The following is a 19,957-nucleotide window of genomic DNA, read 5'->3' on the forward strand; positions in this document are numbered from 1 at the left end:
TTCATCTCCCTTTTTAGCAAAGACACTTCTAAAGAGCGAGCCCACAGATTCATATGTGCTTGCAGACAGAAACCATCTTAAGTGATGGATGGGTCCCTGATCACTGCAGCAAAGCCTGGGAACAATGCCTCTGCCTACACAGGTGATGAGCCAGATGTACCGCGTATGGCCTGGCAGCTTTGAGAGACCATGAGGTGGTGTGCATCCATATGGAATAATCTTCGGAGCCTAGAAAGGTATGAGGGAACACAAATTCCCCGTGTGTAAAAAGAGACAAAGACACAGAGAGTCAGCATCATTGTTTGTCTCCTGGAGGAGGAGAGAGAAAGAGTTTAACTTCCCTTTCACCTAAACTTCTCTCATATAATTTGGCTTTTTCTTTTTACTATATGTACTGGGATTTAACACACACACACACACACACACACACACACACACACACACACACACCATTAAACATAAATAAGCTGGGAGATAGCTCAGTTGGCAAAGTGCTTAGCATGGAGATCCCTGGGGTTTGCTGGTCAACCAGTCTAGTTTAATTGGTGACCTTCACATTCCAGCAAGAGATGGGGTATTGGGGAAAAATGTGAATGGCTCTTGAGGAATGATGTTTCTGGCACACACACACACACACACACACACACACACACACACATACTCTTGCATACAACCACCACCATCACTACCACCACACAAGCACATATATGTACACAAATAAATAAATGCCCAATACTACAGATACTCTTTCTTTTCTATAGAATATACTTCCAGAAATGTAACTCTAGTTCCTTGACTAGAGTTACTACTGGAACAAACTAGGGCCAGCAAAGAGAAGGGTGTGGACCCGGGACGCACACTCTGTCCTGGAGTGCTGTGCCTGGGGAAGCTCCCCAGCTGGGGCTGAGCTGTCCCTTTGTTCTCCAAACCTTCTGTCCTCTCACCCAGCCTGCTCTCTGGCCTTTAGGCTTCTGTTCGTGGTGACAGGTGCCAGGGCCCCCTCCACTGATTGTCCTTTCTAAGCCCTGGCAGGAAGGGATCTGACTCAGTGCCATACCAAGATCAGGCTCAGCCTTCCTGATACTTAATTTGGCGCCAATTCACAGGGTGTCTGCTCAGGGCCAGCAGGACACTGCCCTGCTCAAGGGGTGGCCTTCTCTGTGGGTTACAGCCTCTCCAGTTCTTGTAATTGAATTAGAACCATTCACTACCAGCTGTTGACTAGCTTCCCACTTACTGTGCCACACTTTACTGCCTGGCTGTCCATCCACTTTGCTACTCTCCTCCCTGGCCAACAGCCAGCCAGGGCACTGGGCCACTCTGCTGGCTGGCAAAGCCTTTGGGAGAGCTGCTCATGGTGAGTCCTTGTTGGCACTCGAAGCTGAGCTCTGCCAACTGCGGCCTTTGCACAGTGCTCTCTGCTCCTTGCAATGCTCAGGTCACTATCTCAGCTGGGCTGGAAGCTGCTGAATGCACCAACTCCCTGAATCGAAGAATTCTGGAGTGGGGTATAGCTATTGGGGTTGAATTGTATTCCTCACGTTCACTGGTTGAAGTCTGCTCTATTTAACTCTTAATACCTTGGTATGTGACCTTATTTGATGATAAGATCTCATAGAAGTATCCAAATTAAAATTAGTCATTAGGATGGGTTTTAATCCACGATATCTTAGATCCTTGTAAATGAGAACATTCTTGCCACGTGAGTGTGAAGACAGCTATCCACAGACAAAGAAGAGAGACTGAGATAGATGTTTTATAGCCCTCACAGGGGACCATCCCTGCCTGCATTTTAACTTTGGGGTGTCCAGCCCCTAGAGCTATGAGACAATCCCTTTTTACAGTTTAACCATATCAGGCTGGTGCTTTACTTAGGTGGCTCTCACTGGACAGTGGACCAACCAACTCCGTGTGAATGATATGGATTCCCCTCTTTACAGCCTCAGTAAGGGAATTCGCTCTGCCCAGACATTTCAAAAGATGCTGAATTCATCACTTCCTAAAGGAGCCACCTTGTTACTGAGGCTCTCAGGTGCTGGGATGTTCTTATCATTGGCCAGATAGCTTCCTCTCCAAACCCCTTTCCTCCACCTGTCCAGCAGCCTCAATCTAGTAGTCCCTCAAGGGCTCTATTTCACTAGCCTAAAGCACCCTGGGAGCTTTTAAGTGTCTGATGAGAGCCGCTGACTGAATGAAGATGTTCTCATGCTTCCTAATGCCTTCTCTCCCCAAATGTTTCAAGTCCTCAGTTTTTCTGGTACTGTTTTTTTTTTTTTTAAACAGTTGGTTACCTCAAAAGCAGATGTGACTCTTAAAATGGGATCTGGCCAAGCAGAGTAACAAGGTGATCCCTGACCCCCCTAACACCTAAAAGGTGTCCAAACATCCTCAGCTGTGCCTTAAGAGCATGGAAACCTTTGGGGTAGTCATCCATCCACTCAGTTTCCGGCCACCATTGTTCTCAGCCTAACTGCAGAGTTTTGAATTGATCCGAATTCCTACTTTCCTCCTTAGATTGACTTAGGTTTTACTCTGAGACTCTGAATATTGAGACTTCCACTAAAATCATCTCACTCATGAATTTGCTAAGTGAACCAACAGCGACCCCATTTCAGCCACTGGCAAAACTGGAGACAGGGTCTGAGCCTGGTGGCAGGGTCTCAGAGGTCTCAATAAGGTCCACATAAACATGTGTGTTGAATTAGCATCCTTGAAGGGTGGTGGTCATTAGAGAATGGTTGGTGAGTCTGTCGTGGATATGAGGATGTGGTGGCAGGATATGTAGAGAGACATCTCAGTCTTATTTAGGAAAAGTCTAATTCAAGCTGCTCTCTCCTCATCTGGAAGAGCAGGACAATTTACTTAACATCTCTGAATCTCAGTTTCCTTATGGGTAAAAGGGGAACTAAACTCTGTTCTACCTACGAGGCTGTTCCAGAAGAAAGCTAACGTTCTCCTGATTGTCAATCAGGCCATAGCTCTTTGAGTTGCCATGCATGGCCTCATCACCATAGCTGACTTACATACACCCTGTGTAAATTAAAATGACTATACAGATCTCAGTGAACCTGCCTGCTCTTGCCTTCAATCAGGGACCCCAGGACAGCATGCCCTGCTATTTTCTTGTGAACACTCCTACTTGCAATATTTCTTCCCACCCTCTGATATGAATCCTTGGGTGGATAACCTTCTTAAACTCAGGCTCACTGGTACCTGTAGTTTCCCATGTTTTTTTAAAAAAAATCAGAGCCAAGGTGACTGCCTCCACTGTCCTCCAGTGCAGCTCAGTTTAGAAGACGCCATGGCCAGCTGCTCAGAGAACCAGACTGCTGTGTCAACCGGTCCTCATTTGTTGAGGGCAATGGCTCTCAAGTCTGTGCCGTGCACCGGAATCAGGCGGAAGACCTCTTCAAACAGATTGTGGGACATTTTCCTAAGCCTTGTGGTTCTGTCTGTCTGGGGTGGTCTGAGGATGTGCATTTATAACACACACCCAGGTGATGCTGATGTTGCTCACACCCAGGGTCCATGTAGAGAGCCACTGGCTTAGGGCAGTAAATGGAATGGCAGGTAAGGTACCAGAGATCATCTCACTTTTGTGCAGGTTACAGATCCACCCCTACCCTCTTTGCAGAGAAAACAGGAGTTGAGGACTTGCTTTACCACCTTGCTTTACCTCTCTATTTTGTTTGTTTGTTTGTTTATTTATTTATTTATTGGTAGTGATGGGGGTCGAACCCAGAGTTTCAAGTATGCAAAGTAAGAGAACTACACTCCCAGACTACCTTTGTCTCTTGTAGCCTCAGTACCACCTGCCTCTATTTTTTGTTTTGTTTTGTTTTGTTTTGTTTTGTTATTTGCCTGAAAGATAATGCAGCTTTTGTTGTGGTTATTGTTTTTCCTACTACTTCTACGAGCTCAAGCCCATTTTGGCTTTGGTAGTCTTGGCATTATTCTAGAGTCCCTTCACCATTTCCTGGCCATGTGCACTAGAAGTAAACAGAAGCTGACGAGGAGCCATGGAAGAGTCCCAAATCTCTCCCTTACCAGGGGGCCTTTGAAAATGAGTTGCTCTATGAGGCTCAGTCTTTCTATCTTTAAAATGGGGATAATGGGACTAAGTCTAGCCTTGTGATTACATGGGATAAGGCTCAACATGGTGTCTGGCCCATAAGCAATAGCTATGATATTATGTGCCCCCATACCTATTTTCCTATTTTTCATTTCTATTCCTCCACACAGCATTCAGAATGTATGATTAATAGTTGACATCTAAGCATGTCTGCTTTTCTTCAGAAGAATATTTCACATGCATACAAAGAAATAGCCAAGCAAATCAGGGAAGACAACCCCATCTGGTCCAGGGATGAGAAAGTTTTAAGAAGATCGTATCCCACTAGGTACTGATGTGTGTTGAGGTTCTGAAGTGTTCTGACAGTTCATCTTGTCCTGCCTGTTGGGAAAACTGCCCCAGGGCCTGGATAACTGCTGTGCTAATAGAGAGTCTACACCAGGGGGATGCTCCCAGGCCCACTGAACTTCTCCGGCCCCTGTAGATCTGGATATGAAGAGGCACAAGTGCCCACTGCACCTGCTACCCAGGGAGTCAGATGTCATGACTTTACTCTTGGTTGTGCCACTTAATGGCCGAGTCACCTTGCATGGACCACTGGACTTTGCTGAGCGTTAATAAGCAGAGATACTAGTATGCTGCAAAAGTTGCCTCTCCTTGGAGATCCTCACCAGCGGAGTGCAAGAGTTCCAGATTCTCCAAGTCTTCACAGGCACTAGTCTTCTGGTCACTTTATTAGTTTATTTAATGACAGTTATGCTTTTAGGTGTGACCTGGTGGCCGCTGTTGTTTTGTGTTTCCTGCAGTCATCGGTGATGCTGAATGGCTCGTCATATGCTAATTATCCATTTGGGTATCTTCTTTGGAGAGATGTCTATTCAAATCCTTCTCCTATTTTTTTGAAATTGGGTGGTCTGTGCTTCTGCTGTTAAGCTGTAGGCGTTCTTTACGGGTCCTGGATGTTGGTCCTCACCAAACATGCTGCTTGGAAGTGTTCCTGCCTATGCTACTGGTGTTCTTTTTCACTTCTCTGATAGCTCACCCTTTACACATAGTGGGCCCTCTGCCATCTCTGCTACCACCCCTTGGACATTTCTCTCACTATTTCACTCTGCACCCCTTGCAAACCTGTCCCTTCATTTTCAGTGAACACCAGGTAAGGCCAGAGATGGAGGCGAGGTCTTCCCCGAGGACACAGGCTGGCTGCCCACCTTCTCACTGGCTCAGTGCTCCATAAGACGGAGGGGTCTGTGGAAGAAAATCCATCCCAAGGCACCTCTCTCTTTCCCTCCTCTCCTGGCTCACAGCTTGAGGTGGGGCAGCCCACCTGTTGCTCCTGATGTATTCTCTCCTGGAGTGCTTGCAAAGAGAGCTGCCTTCTTCCCAGGATCAACAGCCTGTTTGTTTAAAGGGCTCATTACGGCTGCTTAATGCTATTTTGACAGATGAAAGTGAGTCAATTATGGCTAAAAATAGCTCTGGCTGCAGAGGTTTCTTCCAGGTGGCTGCCTGTGCCCCATCCAAAGGACTTTTGCTCTTATTGTCAAAGGGCAGTTCTCTGCCCTCGGCTGTCTCCTTGAATCTCCAGATCAACTCAGGAGGGGCCTCCTTCCAGGAATACATGCCCTTCAAGGCATGGGGCCTAAGCCCTGGAGAGCAAGGTTGCTCAGACAGACCCACTCTGACAGAACGAAGGGAAAAGATGCTGCAGAGGTTCTCTTGTGTCCCTCTGGAACAGGGACCACTCTGTCTCACCAGCCAGGGTGTGACTCAATGTGGTTGCCCTGGTAGTTAGTTTCTTTCTTTCTTTCTTTCTTTCTTTCTTTCTTTCTTTCTTTCTTTCTTTCTTTCTTTCTTTTTTTTTGAGCTGAGGATCGAACCCAGGGCCTTGTGCTTCCTAGGCAAATGCTCTATCACTGAGCTAAATCCCCAACCCGTTTCTTTCTTTAGATCTGTCTTGGGGCCAGTGTATTCCCTGTGATAACAATACCAAAATATTTCCAACTTTGATCATAAGCATGAATGTCTTAGGGTCACCTTTTTTCATGAGCACTGGTCCTGTGTGGGTGACTCAGATGGCTTCCCAGTTTTTATACTGAGGCTCCACCAAACAGTATTCCCATGTGCCTCAGTAGCAAGGAGTCAGTACCGGGGAGCTTCTACTGTCTTTGGAGTAAGGCTGTGATTGGTCCCTTGGTTGGGTGGACAGTTGGGTCGGTCAGTGGGTGATGCGTATTTTTAGCAGACATATCAAATTTATGTCTAAGGAAGTACTAAATTTCTCAGTAGTTGCTCCCACCCCACCACCCAGGCTTCTGCAGCCTCTTATATGCCAGAATATAGTACCACCATCCACCCATTTGCCTAAGCTCTAATCCCAAAAGGATATGAAAAGTGATGCACTCAATACCATCTGTCCCCAACATCCTCTCACCAGCCACTGTCTGACTGTAACTGTGTGGTTCACCTTTGCCCATAGCCATCCAGTCAAGCTATTCCTGAGTTTTGATGAACATTAATCTCAAAGAATACAGTTACCATTTTCTCGCAATCCTAAATTTTGGGGTGATTTCTTACCCTGTAATAGATAACGGGAACCTTAACATCCAGCTCTGCTGGCTCTTGTGACCCAGGGTGTGACCCCAGGCAGATTCCTAGCCCAAATCCCTGGGGGTGGGCCTGTGTCTGGTCTCACAGTGGAGAAGAAATAAGCAGGAAGTTAGGAATTACCAGGTTGGCTGGGCTGTTGAAAAGCCCAACTGGATCAATGTGGACTTAATCAACTATTTTTTTCTTTTTTCTTTATTTATTTTTATTGTTTTGAGACAGGGTCTCATGTAGCCCATGCTGGCCTTGAACTCACTATGTTGCTGAGGATGACCTTGAACTTCTGATCCTTTTGCCTCCACCACCTGAGTTTTCAGCCACCATGCCTTGGTTGTGCAATGCTGGAGACTGGACCCAGGGCTTAGTGCAAGAGTCAAGGACGGCAGTGTTGACAATGGCAGTGTGTCTGTATTAGTGGTTGTGCTGACATTACTCCATTTAGTCTTTACACCCCAGAAATGTTACCCTTCCCACCCCTGTTCAATGATGAAGAAGTGAAAGTCTACAGAACTGAAGGTGACATCTCGAAGTCAAAGCCATTTGTTTCTGGTGGAAATCACCTACCTGAGGTGGCGGATATGTGACGTATCAGTTGCCATCGCCTTCCCTTCCCAAGTCCATTGCATCCATTCCCACTGAGCCTCGATATAACCTCCAAATACTTTCTTAAGAGCACAGGAAGTAGGCAGCTCACCTGGATGAAACCCGGTTTGCCAACCACCCTCCTTGCTGATGGAGGTTCAAAAAAGCCAGACAGTTTGCCAAAAGCCTTCAGCTAATGGGTGTGGAGATGGAAGTGCCTCTGAGAGGCAGCCTTGCTTACCACATGTCCCCAACCCTTAGCTACGGTGGCGCACTCACCCTCGGACTGCGTGCAGCAGGCGCAGGGAAGGGTAAGCCGTGCGTACATTGACGTGGTGCTTCAGGATGAGGGCGTTGACCCACTCCACACGTTCTTTGCCACCCCGGGCCATGAAGGCAGGTATCCACAGGATGCTCCCATTGAGGCCATGAAGTCGCTGCAGCAGCTTCTCCCGCCATGTGGCATTCACCAGGTCTTCAAAGGCACGCTGGATGACTGACGGGTTCATAGTCACTAGATCTGTCTTGAGGCCCACGTCCCGGGCGTACTCCTGAACTGGAGCCAGGTTGCACCTGGGAGATAAAAGGCAACAACGTCCTTCTTACGTTGAACTTTACCCTGTCCTCTGCCTCTTCTTGCTTCCTTCTCTTCCTCCGCTCAGATGCATCATGGGTACTTTGCATCACAAGCATTTCCTTCCTGTCTCAAACGTTTACTGAACCCCCTCTATATCCTTAAACACAAAATGTCATCATTCTCCTGGAGGTCAGTATCTAAAAGAGGAACAACAGTGTTATTCCTCAGCCCCACAATGGAGTTGCCCTTAGCATGTGTGCCCTGGCCCATTAGAGTGAAGGCTCAGAAAACAGATTTCCAGGTTCGATACTCACTACCCGTGTGATCCTGGACAGCTTTCTCAGCCTCTCTGGGGTTCCTGAGAGCTCCCATTAGTTTGGTTGTTGTGGAGACCACAGGAACATGGTTACTCAGAATGCCCTGGGACCATAAAGATTGCATAGCCAATGTTAACTGCTGTCATCTTTCTGCGGGGTGGAGGACCATCAGGTATCCGAGCAGGGAGGGAAACAGAAAGGATGGGGGAGCAAAAGAGCACTGGTGGACAGCTACAGAAAAAGAGCTTGTCTCCAGCTTGTAAAGTCAGGAGAATCCCACAGAGACTAGTTAAAAATAGGCTTCCCCAGGTCCTGATTCAGCAGGCCTCAGAGCTTAAGAATTTATATGTATATATGTATATGCATGTGCATACATATACTTTCTAAAAATCTCTTCCTCCTTGGGTTCCAAGCAGCTTTAAAAAACCACCATGCCATGGAATTTTAGGCCCGAGGGCAGTGACTGTGAAACAGCACAGATGTTTAGAGGAGGTGTGTGAATTGGTTTGACTAACAGGTATTACATATATGAGACAGGGAACAAGAGGGAGCAGGATGCGATATCAGAGGTTGGCTGTGCAAGGCCTTGGCTCTGGAGGCAGCAGGGAGCCACTGGAAGGGTCTGGAGGGAAAGAGCAAATGGGCAGATCTGTACACTGCATTCTCTTGCTGAACAAATCAGCCTGCCTATTCACTGAAGGACTACCTTGGGTCCCTTCCTCAAGGGTCTGAGGGTGTCTGAGGGCCCCTAGGACTGAGTCTGCAGCCAGGAAGTAGTGTCTTCCCTGGAGAACTGGGTGGTAAGGAAAATCTCCACATCAGTAGGAATAAATGGAGAACTTGGAGCAGGTATGTTCAGTATGAAGGCTGACTGTGTAAGTGAGGAGCCCGGTGCCATCATTTCATTGTGTACCACAGACACCATCTGCCCCTGCCTTTAAGCAGCAACTGTCTTACTACACTATCCACCCATGGCTAATGGATAACACGCTGGCATTCTGAGCCCTGGGTTGGCTACACTGTCTACTTGGCTAGTACTTTTTTTTCCACAGGTCAGCTTATGAACCTGTATTTACTGTGAACCTATATTCATGACCCCATTTTACAGACAGAAGAAGGAAGTCCTTAGCTGCCAATTAACTTGCTCAAATCCTCTGAGCCAAGAAAGAGACCATTAGGATTCAGAAGCTTCATGGCCTCCCCAAACACCTCTTGTTTCCATCCCTTGCCCCAGCCTTGCTATCTCCGACTGTGGCTAAATACTATTGGGAAGAGAAATGCCAGGAACCTTTCCAGATGTCCCTGCACCAGGCAACAGAGAGTGGGAGGTACTTGCAGCAAGGTGGCCTGTCTGGGGCCAACCATATCTCCCGATTATGCCAAGGCTAGCTGAACCAAGCTTCCGATACTTCCCTGAGTGTTGGGTCTGTTTGTGGACTGACTTCCTAGCCCTGGGAACAGAGCCAAGGGGATTTAATCCTGCCAGGCTCACTGGAGACCACCACTAACTGTAACAGGGCAAAGGAAGCACAGGTTTAGTGGGCTTGTAGCAGATTTGAGGGCTGATCAGGGGGTGGGGATCACACTGATTGATTCCTATCACGAGGTTCTGAAAGGCCTCCACTGGAAGGGACATCAGGGTATTTGTGTCCTCTGAGGGCAGGACTATTCACAGCAGGGGCTTCATACCTACATGGGGTTGGGGTGGGAGTGGGGGGTCTGTGGGCTCAAGCTTGTCCAATGGTGTATCTTAGAGAGGACATTGCTGCTAGGCGTGTGTGAGTGAGTGTGTGTGTGTGTGTGTGTGTGTGTGTGTGTGTGTGTGCGCACGCGCGCGGGGGTGGGTGGGGGGCGGCTGAGCCATGGGTGGACTCTGGAAATGTTCCTTCCCACTGACACAGAATACATGCATTTTTTCATTTAGGGGGAACAGTTCTTTCTGACTTTGATTCTGGTGGATCTAGGCACTCTTGTTCAAAGAGCATTCTAGGTGAAGGAGCTGCATTGCAGATGGGCCTGGCTTCTGGCAGGAAGGGAGCTGGCCCCTTCCAGAAATAACTGTATCCACAGGTACATGTAGAGTAAGCCTCAAGAAGAGGGGGCAGTCGTGGCTTTGAAGCCAGGCTGCTAGCTCCACAGCCTAACACTGACTGTAGCTAGTCACCTGGATCTTGGCCATCCATTCCTCAGTTTCCCCACTGAGAAGAACAGTGCTGATAGTGAAATCAATTCATAGATGTCAATAGGGTAACACCAAATGCCATGAGCATGCTATCAATAACATGCTGAGGGCACAGCACATCTTAAGGGACTATGCTGGTGGTAATTTGTGTGTGTGTGTGTGTGTGTGTGTGTGTGTGTGTGTGTGTGTTGCTCAGGAGAATGAAGCTGAGGATGGCCTCTCTCCTCATCCTGGCATTGTAGTCTTGTGTCATCCTCTTGGGCCTAGCTGCTCCAGCCATCTTAGTTCCCAGAAGCCAGTGCGCAGCCAGCATCTGCTCAGTATAGCCTCCTGGACCGGTTCTTGCTTCCCCATCTGTCCTGCTCTGGTCTGCTCTTCCTTGTGGGAGGTGCTGCACATTACAAGCTCATTGTGTGCCGTGTGTGCTATGACCTACTCGGTCTCCTGGGGTCCTGTTCTCCAGTAGTTTTCTGAGGAGGTGGCAATGTCCTGTGTGTCCCTCACATGGAGTGGGGGCAGAAACATAAATGAGGAAGACTAATTTTTCAGATCTTGATAGATGGAGGCAGGCAGCCATTAAGACTGTCTTAGCGTTTGGCATTGGAGCACAGGCCTGTGGGGCCCTCTTGTGTGCTAGGCACACCTTGGCCAGGAGATCAAGACACAGACACAAAAAACTACTGTCATTTCAGGAGCTCTTTGTCTGGGGGTGAGGCAGTGCAGTGGAGACATAGGGTTTATAATGAACACTCAGTGTGCCATTATGTGGGGACACAGGGCATGCCTACATACCTAGCATTCATAACATCGTGTTCTTTTGATTGTGTGTGTGAGTATAAGTGTGCTTGTGGACATGGGGGTCAGCAGAGCATGCTATAGCCTTGCCTCTCTAAGTGCATCTTGCACGCCTCCCTTGAGGTCTTGCGGGAAATCCAGAGTCTTGGGCTCACTTCATAGCTGATGCCTCTGTATTTCAATAAGCCAGCAGATATGTATCCACATTAAAGTGTGGCGAAAGCTGGGTTAGCGTCTGGAAAGGCTTTATCATGAGGACAGAATCAGCCAACGCAACCCAAACAGGAAAGGGGAGCCATCTACTCCAAGTCACATGACAAATGACCATTAGAACCAAGACTGAGTTTCAGAACCCACACTGGGAACTGTGGGCTGACCCTGACCATGGCTTCTAGAAATTTTGCTTTTCATTTAGCCTGGGACCCCAGTTCATAGGCTAATGAGCATATTCAGAGTGAATCTTTGCTCCTCAGTCGGGAGATGGGCTTAGTGTGGCATGGGAAGCTGACTGGTGGAATTCATTACTCATAACTCTTGCATATCCTGCAAGAGTTATACCAAGTCAGAAAAACTTCCTCACTGCTGGCTTCACCCTGGAGGGAAGCTGAGCCTGGGAGGAGGCTTTGCCCTGTGCCCTCCACTTTATCAGCCATGATCCTATCCATCACTCCTCTGGCTTCCAATCAGTCAAGTTCCCACACATTTCCCTTTCTTTTCCTCCCCCGGACCCTCTCTTTAGACTGGCGGGCTCGAAAATATAGGGACAGAGCTATTGACTCTGCCAGGCAGAGAGACCTGGTCAAGAGGAACAAAAAGGATGTAACTGGTACCCAGGTTATTGTAGCACCTCCAGTCTCAGGGGATGCAGGAGTAATTATACCCATCTCTTCCCATGTCCTCAGGTTTGGGGAACTCCATGGTCACTATGCTCCCAAAGCCCCAGAATGAGATTCCCTTTACAAAAGGGCAGCCCTAACAGAAATGTGAGACGTGACACACATTTCTGCCAGGGCTGGGAGTGCTTTGGGATGAAACTTGAGGCACTGTGTGTCCTACTTTTGTCCAGGAGACAGCAATGCCTTGTTTCTGAGTTTGTATGGCTCGAGGGTTAGGTGTCAGGGCCCTGGGTAACTGTCACAATGTCCCCAGCGATGGCAAAACAAGAGTGATATCGTAGAGAAAATGACTGTTGAGTTTCTAAATCACTCTCCATTCCTAGGTTTTGACTCCAGGATACTAAAGTTACAGGTAGGGTATCCAGAATAATGGGAAGACTTTTACAGCCCGGGCACAGGAACTAGCCATCCAGATTTTCTTAATCCCCTTTGTACCAGGCTCTGTCTAGTGTTCAGAGAACAAGCTCTTTCTGTAAGGGGCCAGGAAATAAATATTTCCATCTTTGCAGGCTGTATGTGCTCTGTGTTGCTTTAGCAAAAACTATCCCAGCTTTGCCCAGAAAGCTATTAATAGTGTGAGGGTGGGTCTGAGTAGCTGTGTTATAATAAAGTTTTATTTACAAAATATACCAAAGGTCACAGTCTGCCCACTTCTGCACTCTCTCTCTCTGGTTCCCAACTTTAGATATGATCTAGAATCACCCGGGCTCTCTGGGTCACACAATGCCCCTGCCCTGTCCCTGAGGTGACTTAACTGATTAGATGTACATTCTGATTGGAGGTAAGGGTCCCTGTGATGACTAATCTTCATTGTTAACCTGATTGGATTTGGAATCCCCTAGGGGACACACCTTTTGATATGCCTTTTCGGAACTTCCCAGAGAGGTTTGATTGAAGAAGGAAACTCAGCCCCAAGTGTTGTTGTGCCATCCTGTGGGCTGGGTTTCCAGGCTGAATAAGAAGGGGAGAAATGTGCCGAGCACAAATTTTTATCTCTGTTTCTTAACTACAGATGCAATCCTCACCAGCATCCTCTTGCTGCTGTGCCTTCTCCATCATGCTGGACCCTCAAACCATGGCTGTAAACAAGCCACTCCTCTTGTAACTGGCTTTTGTCAGATGTCTGGGCGCAGCAATGAGACAAATCACTAATGCTCCCCGAAGCAATTATGACAAACAATGAAGGTGGAGAACAGGATGCACCCAACTAATGTGCCTTGATCCAGTCACCCGACTTCAACAGACCTGCCACTCAGGTGGTGGGTTACCTTATGACAAAGCTGTGCGTGTCAATTTCCTGCCCACAGCCGCTGTTCAGCAAGACGCCCGAGTTGCCCACGATGGCACAAGTCTGGAAATGCTTGTTCTTCAGGGGGGAGGTTCTGGGGAGGAGTTCATAGAGGTTCTGGGACACATTCATTGTGCTGTCTCGATCAAAGATATAATGAATAATGTCTCCGGGCTTCAGGGTCCCCTTAAGGACAGAAATATCCTTCTCTGCATCCAAGAACTTTAAAATCTGCTTCCTGTGAAAAAAACCAAATGAATAAAGTCTCCATGAGGCTAGATTCTCTTTGCTGGCTCAGATGTTTTACTCCATGTCACCCTGCAAGGACGCTACCACCCAGCAAATGGGTGAGCACACCCAGAGCTAGAATGACCTCAGGGATGCTCTCTAGGATTTATAGATGGAATGGCAGTGCCCCCCCCCCCCCCCCATCAAACTGCCTGTCTTAGGAGTACTACCATCTAACGGGGATCTAAAAATGGAGTCCGAGTAATATGAACCCTCATTCCCCATTGGCCTCTGCTTTTCCAGGAAGGCTTCTTCAGGCATGGTGACCCCAGGGGTGGGGGTGGAGTGGGGTGGTGGGTGTGGCGGGATGTAGATGGGTCTGTGGAACCACAATGGGGAATTACTACTTTCACCTGTAAGAGCCTGTGAGCATGGCCTCCCAGCCTGTGCACTGGCCCATTCTGTGGCCTGCCTCTTATTCCTCTAGTTGTGGTTTAGTGGGGTTTGTGAATCGTGACATCTCCGTAGTCCTACAGAGATGTGTTTCTCTGTGTCTGTTCAGAACCAAGTGATCAAAATCCAGTTCTCTAGGGTAAGTTAGATTTAGAGGGAAAGTTCTAGAGCAGCACAGGGAAAGGATGGGAGACACTGGAGTAGGTATCTTCGTGAAATCGCCAGGAGAATTTACCCCAAACACAGCCTCTCCCTAGAAGCCTAAGCACCAGCTTGGAGCTCTACTTATGAAGACCTAAGGACTTTAGCAAGGATGACCCACAGCACACTGACACGGAAGGGAGAGCTCTCACAGGCCTAGAACACAGGATAAAGAACTACAAATTAAGGAGCGCTGGAAGCAGGGTAAATAGTCTCCCCAGAGATGCGCCTCCAACTGGTTATCCAATGCCAGTGGTCAGCCCTGAACACGCATAAGTAACAGACTGAGCAGGCTGTGTTTATAGATTTAGGAATATATACATACATATATAGACACACACACACACATATATACATACATACATAATATGTATACACACACACACACACACACACACACACACACACATGTAACAACAATGCCATGAGTTTGAAATGGCGGCAGATACATGAGGGAAGTTAGAGGGAGAAGAGGGAAGGGGAAATGATGTAATTATATTTTAATTGAATTTTAAAAAGAACTGCTTAAGGCGCCAGCTAGAGAGCCAGCTGAGTCGGTAAAGTGCTTGTCACACAAGCTTAAGGGCATAAGTCTCATCTCAGGAACCCACATTTTAAAAAGCCAGGCACAGTGTCATGTGCCTGTTATTCGGGTACTGGGGAGGTGAAGACACATGGATCCCTGGGGCTCAGTGGCTAGACAGTCTAGCCTACTCAGCAGGTTCCAGGCTAATGAGAGGCTGTCTCAAAAACTAATGTGGACAGCTTGTGAGGAACAATGCCAGAGGTTGACCTCTGCCCTCTGCAAGCACATGCCTACATATGCACATGCACCCACAGATGACAGACAGACAGATGGACTGACAGACAGACACATGAAATGGCTAAGCCACCTTAAGCCATCATTTTAAAGATGTGGCAGTGATTGCAGTCATACAGAGAAGGGAACTGGGTGCTCGGGTCAGCTGATCTGATTGTATCTCCTGCAGCACCCCCCCCCCCCCCCCGAGAAAAGAGCCAGGGAGGCTTGTCTTCCATCTGCAGAATGCTCATATGGCTTGCAAATGTGTGACCCTTCCCAGATGTGCACATGACAACGTTGTGTCTTGAGCCTGTCGAGCTTAAAAGGTGTACACTCCGAGGCAAGTCCCAGGAGATTGCATGTCTGCATACTTGGAAACTAGGGAGATTCTAGAAGCTGTGGCTGACACCTGAGAAAACCTGATTCTGTCAGGGCCTGGGTCAGATGATTAATGTACGTCTAGGTTTGGGATGTTCTGAGATAGCCAAGGGGTGGCCAGAACCCCGTGGCATGGCACACACCATCCACTAGTTACTACACATTAGTGACTGGAGTCTCCAGTTACTGGGCAGGAGAAGCCACCTTGGCTGAGCACTTCTTACTTCTTAGGAGGAAACAAAAGCGTTTTATTTACTCCACTTCACTAAAGATTATACAACTTGATACGCTAATATACTTTGGAAATTGCTAATATCCCTTGCAATTACTTACCCCAAAGTATTTAAAAGCAAAGAGAGCCCCCAGAAAGCTCATAAATAAATACCTCTGCGAGGGAATTAATTTCTAACTAATTATGAGAAATTACAATCAATTATTAAATATCATTCCAAATCACTCACAGAATCTTTCATTGTGAATAATTTCGGCAACTAATTGAGTGGAGGGAAATTCCCTTTCCCTCTGGGTGGAGGCATATTGTTCCTTCTACAGTAGCTGGTGTCTGAAGGCTCCTTATGGAAGCAATGCTGTCCTCTTCTTCACAAATAGGTAGGGGTGTGTGTGTGTGTGTGTGTGTGTGTGTGTGTGTGTGTGTGTACGTGCGCGCACGCATACCCATGTGAGTGTATGCACCCATGTGTGTAAGTGTGCCTGTGTGTGTGCGCATGCATGTGTGGTATCTCTATTTCCCACCGTCTTTTCAGAGATCCTACAGAAGAGAGCCAGAAGGAGCTGAAGTGGTTGGGTACTGGCAGCAAAATTTTATCCTCAGGTGCTATACTGGGGAACATGGAATATGGTGGCCACCCAAACTATACGGTCAACTCTGAATCCCCGGACCCTGTGATTTTACTCCGAAACAGTATCTTGTCAGATGTAATTAAGGATCTTGAGATGAGATCATCTTGGATTCCTTGTGGACTCTAAGTCCAGTGACAGTGTCCTGTGAGAGATGGAGGATGAGGTTACAATGACTCAGATGAGGGGTCAGAATAGATAGCTGTCAGGGTGATACAGCCGCAGGGGCACCTGGGGCCCCCAGAAGCCAGCAGAAGCAGTAAGGAGGGTTCTCCTGGAGCTGCTGTGACAGCGCTTAGCACTGGCTTCTAGAACCATCTGTGGAGAATAACTGCTTGGCTTTAACCTCTGGTTGGTGGTCTCTGCTGCTGTCTAGCAGTCTCGTCAGCTCCATGGTGCCTCAGAGAAAGGGCATGGCTGTCGGGACAGTGCAACAAGGATTGGTCTCACTTAGGTGGCCCCAAAAGAGGTGCTGAGAAAGACTGGGCCTGGTGGCAGTTCCTCCAGGTGGCCTTTCAGTCGACGCGCTCCCAGATGTCAATGCTTTTTAGTCCTACACCCCTTTTCTCTCCCCATGAAGCATCTAGAACTATGGGGTAGAGTCACTCACTGGAGGGGCAACTCCCTGCTTTGCACTATATTGTATGTGGCTCGTCACCTTTCCTTCACCATACTGATGGCCTGGGGAGATCATCAAGCCTTTCCTCACCTGGTCCTGCCTGCCTCATTCCCATCCCCCATTCCCTATCTTCTGTTCAATGCCCTTTCTGCCCTGGTCACAGATACCATATTCAGACTGTGTGCATGCAGGATGTGGCATGGCACACCTGACAAACTCCTACTTATCCTTCAAAACATATTGTTATAAGCCAGCCTTGTCTGGTAGCCCTCTTGGACCCCTTAGAAGATGAATGCCTCCCTTCAGTACAATCCTTAGCTTCACCTATTTGCAAGACATAGTAATGTCTCGTGTGAACATCCTACTGTGTTGCCCTGTCTTTGCTTATTTTTGTGTCTTTCTGCCTACCATGTCTATTTATGCCAGTAGCCTGGGCCACAGCTAAATGCCTGGAAATGAGCGTCTGATCTATCTGTCATGACTGCATCTGAGCCTGAAGTGAGGAAGTTATCATTTCTCTTCATGTCTACCACCCAAGGATGACTGCTGTCTGAGGGTGCCAAGGCCAGGACAAAAACTTCTCTGACTTAGACAGATGACTCTTTTGGTGGTCGACCAGATGTCAGGTCAGTTCTGTGTCTCTCAGCTATGGTTCTGCATTTTCGTGTGGGTAGCGGTAGGGAGACAGACAGCCTTTCATTCTACAAGGGCATGGGAGGCGGCAGACAAGGTGAAGGACTGTCACAGAAAGGGGACAGAGGTACCAGGTAACGGCAAACAAGAAGCAACTCTTTTTAACAGAGAAAGATGCCTGTGGCCTGCTCTGCCCAGAAGCAGAGCTCCAGACTTGAACTGAGGACCATAGAGGGGTTGGTTCAGGTGGCTGGGCTTGCCCCAGGTTTTGATTTTTAATGGATCATTTACTAGATGAAGCCTAGTTTCCTCAGAAGAGAAACATTTATTTCTCTCCTGACTTCTTTAGATAATAGAGAGCAGCAGGTTGGTGGCTCATGGTAAAGAAAGCCTGGCCTGCCTCTCTCTCTTGTCCTGTAGGTGATGGCCGATACCTGATCCTCAGAGAGAGCGTCTGGTTGTGTCTCCATTTGGATGAAGCTGGCTGGATGCTGTGCTTAATGCTTTCATTACTTCTATCAACAACAGCTGGCAGTGAAGAACCATTTATTACAACTTCAGCTCTGGAAGGGGAAAAAAACATGAAGGTAGACATGATCTGTGAGTCTGCCCATGACAAGTCTAATAGTTTTGTTTTTGCACGGGCTGGGATGTAAACTTCACAAGAGCAAAATTGCAGTTATTACCTGAGAAGGGAAGTCTATTTATCTTCTAGAATGCACAAACTCTCTCCCTCAGGAATAGCCTGCAGACATTGGTTCTTAGAAGCAGGAAGTGGGGGCCTACAACCGCTCTTCCCCCCTCCCATCTCTGAGCTTTCCGGGGAACCCGCAGTCTCTGCCTGGACAGTACAGCATCTCTTCTCAGCTACAGAGAAGAAAGTCCACAAGGAAAAAGTGCAAACTATAACATGGTGGCCAGCAAACTTAAAGAGATAGCTAAACCTCATGCAGGACAATGTCCTTGTAGCCTGTGGTGTCACCCTCCTCCCTCATTCCTATTACTCTCTTAAAACCTTTTCAAATTACGTGTGTGTGTGTGTGTGTGTGTGTGTGTGTGTGTGTTGATATGTGTGTGTGTGTGTGTGGTGTGTGTGTGTGTGTGTGTGTGTGTGGTGTATGTGTGTGTGTGTGGTGTGTGTATGTGATGTGTGGTGTGTGTGTGTGTGTGGTGATATGTGTGTGTGTGTGTGGTGTGTGTATGTGATGTGTGGTGTATGTGTGTGTGTGTGTGGTGTGTGTGTGTGTGTGTGTGTTGATATGTGTGTGTGGTGTGTGTGTGTGGTGTGATTGTGTGTGTGTGTGTGTGGTGTGGTGTGTGGTGTGTGTGTGTATGTGATGTGTGTGTGTGGTGTATGTGGTGTGTGTGGTGTGTGTGTGTGTGTGTGTGTGTGTGTGTGTTGATATGTGTGTGTGTGGTGTGGTGTGTGTGTGTGTGTGTATGTGTGTGTGGTGATATGTGTGTGTGTGTGTGTGTGTGTGTGTGGTGTGGTGTGTGTATGTGATGTGTGGTGTGTGTGTGTGTATGTGATGTGTGTGTGTGGTGTATGTGGTGTGTGTGTGTGTGTGTGTGTGTTTAGGTCAGAGGACAATTTTCAGGAGTCCATTCTCTTTTTCCACCATGTGTGTTCTGGGGATTGAATCCAGATTGTCAGCCTTTGTGGAATGTCCCTTTGATCACTGTGCCATCTCATTGGACCTTCCATCCCCTACCCCCCCCTTTTTTTTGGCTCATAGAAAAAATACCAACTCTGATTGAGTTATTAGTGTTGTATCTGCCTGTCTTGCCAGACTTCAACTGTGGGATTTTGCTCACTCATGTCTCCATTTCATAACAGTTTAACATAGCAGGGGTCCAATAAATAACCACCTGTTGAATTTGACATTGAAATTGGCCCTGAGAAGCCTGGCATGGAGGAAGGAGCTGGCTGGTTTGTATTCCTGAGGCAGATCACTGTGCTAGATATAAAACATCTTCCTGTCCCACTCAGGGACGCCAGGCACAGGAGGACTTTTGAACTCATATACTTGAAATCTATGCTAGTAGGTTTCTAAGAAACCAGGCTACACTGATAGCTTTGAAGGCCGTCTAGAAGCCAGCCCGCCTCCTGCCAACGCACACAGATACATGTGGGTCACGTCCCAAGTTCCTTTGTCTAGCTGGCAACACATTCTCCCAGTTTGAATGATAAGTGGGTTTGTAATGCTGAATTCCAGAGCTCTTGAGGATTCAAACCAAACACCTCTGTCTTCTACATTTATCTTGGAACAGCCAAGTTCAGCAAGATGAAATCCTGTTAGCGAAGCCTGAACTCAATACTCTGTTTTGCTTTACGTGGGCAGAGAAGAAATTCTTAGGGGTCTACCCTGTATGGCACACCCACCCGTCTGCTCACCTCCATTCCTCCACATTCCTTACTCCTCTGCTCTAATCACTTGTCTTGTCCCTTTGCCGAGGATAGACCATGAA

At 47.7% G+C, this 19,957-nt stretch overlaps 1 protein-coding gene across 2 annotated transcripts in view; it reads right to left on the reverse strand.

Annotated features, from left to right (window-relative positions):
- The window catches only part of St8sia2 (ST8 alpha-N-acetyl-neuraminide alpha-2,8-sialyltransferase 2), a 70,734-nt gene that overhangs the window by 12,040 nt on the left and 38,737 nt on the right, over positions 1-19,957 (reverse strand). The window contains exons 3-5 of one of the 2 annotated variants that reach the window (XM_036197163.1): positions 17,923-18,051; positions 13,297-13,554; positions 7,541-7,834 (exon numbers count right to left, since the gene is read on the reverse strand). In XM_036197163.1, the coding sequence (XP_036053056.1) occupies positions 7,541-7,834; positions 13,297-13,554; positions 17,923-18,051 (681 nt within the window). The remainder of the gene's footprint in view (positions 1-7,540; positions 7,835-13,296; positions 13,555-17,922; positions 18,052-19,957) is intronic. The other variant, XM_036197172.1, reaches the window with a different exon arrangement.

This window comes from Onychomys torridus, chromosome 1, assembly GCF_903995425.1.
Source record: "Onychomys torridus chromosome 1, mOncTor1.1, whole genome shotgun sequence".
Taxonomy (NCBI): Eukaryota; Metazoa; Chordata; class Mammalia; order Rodentia; family Cricetidae; genus Onychomys; species Onychomys torridus.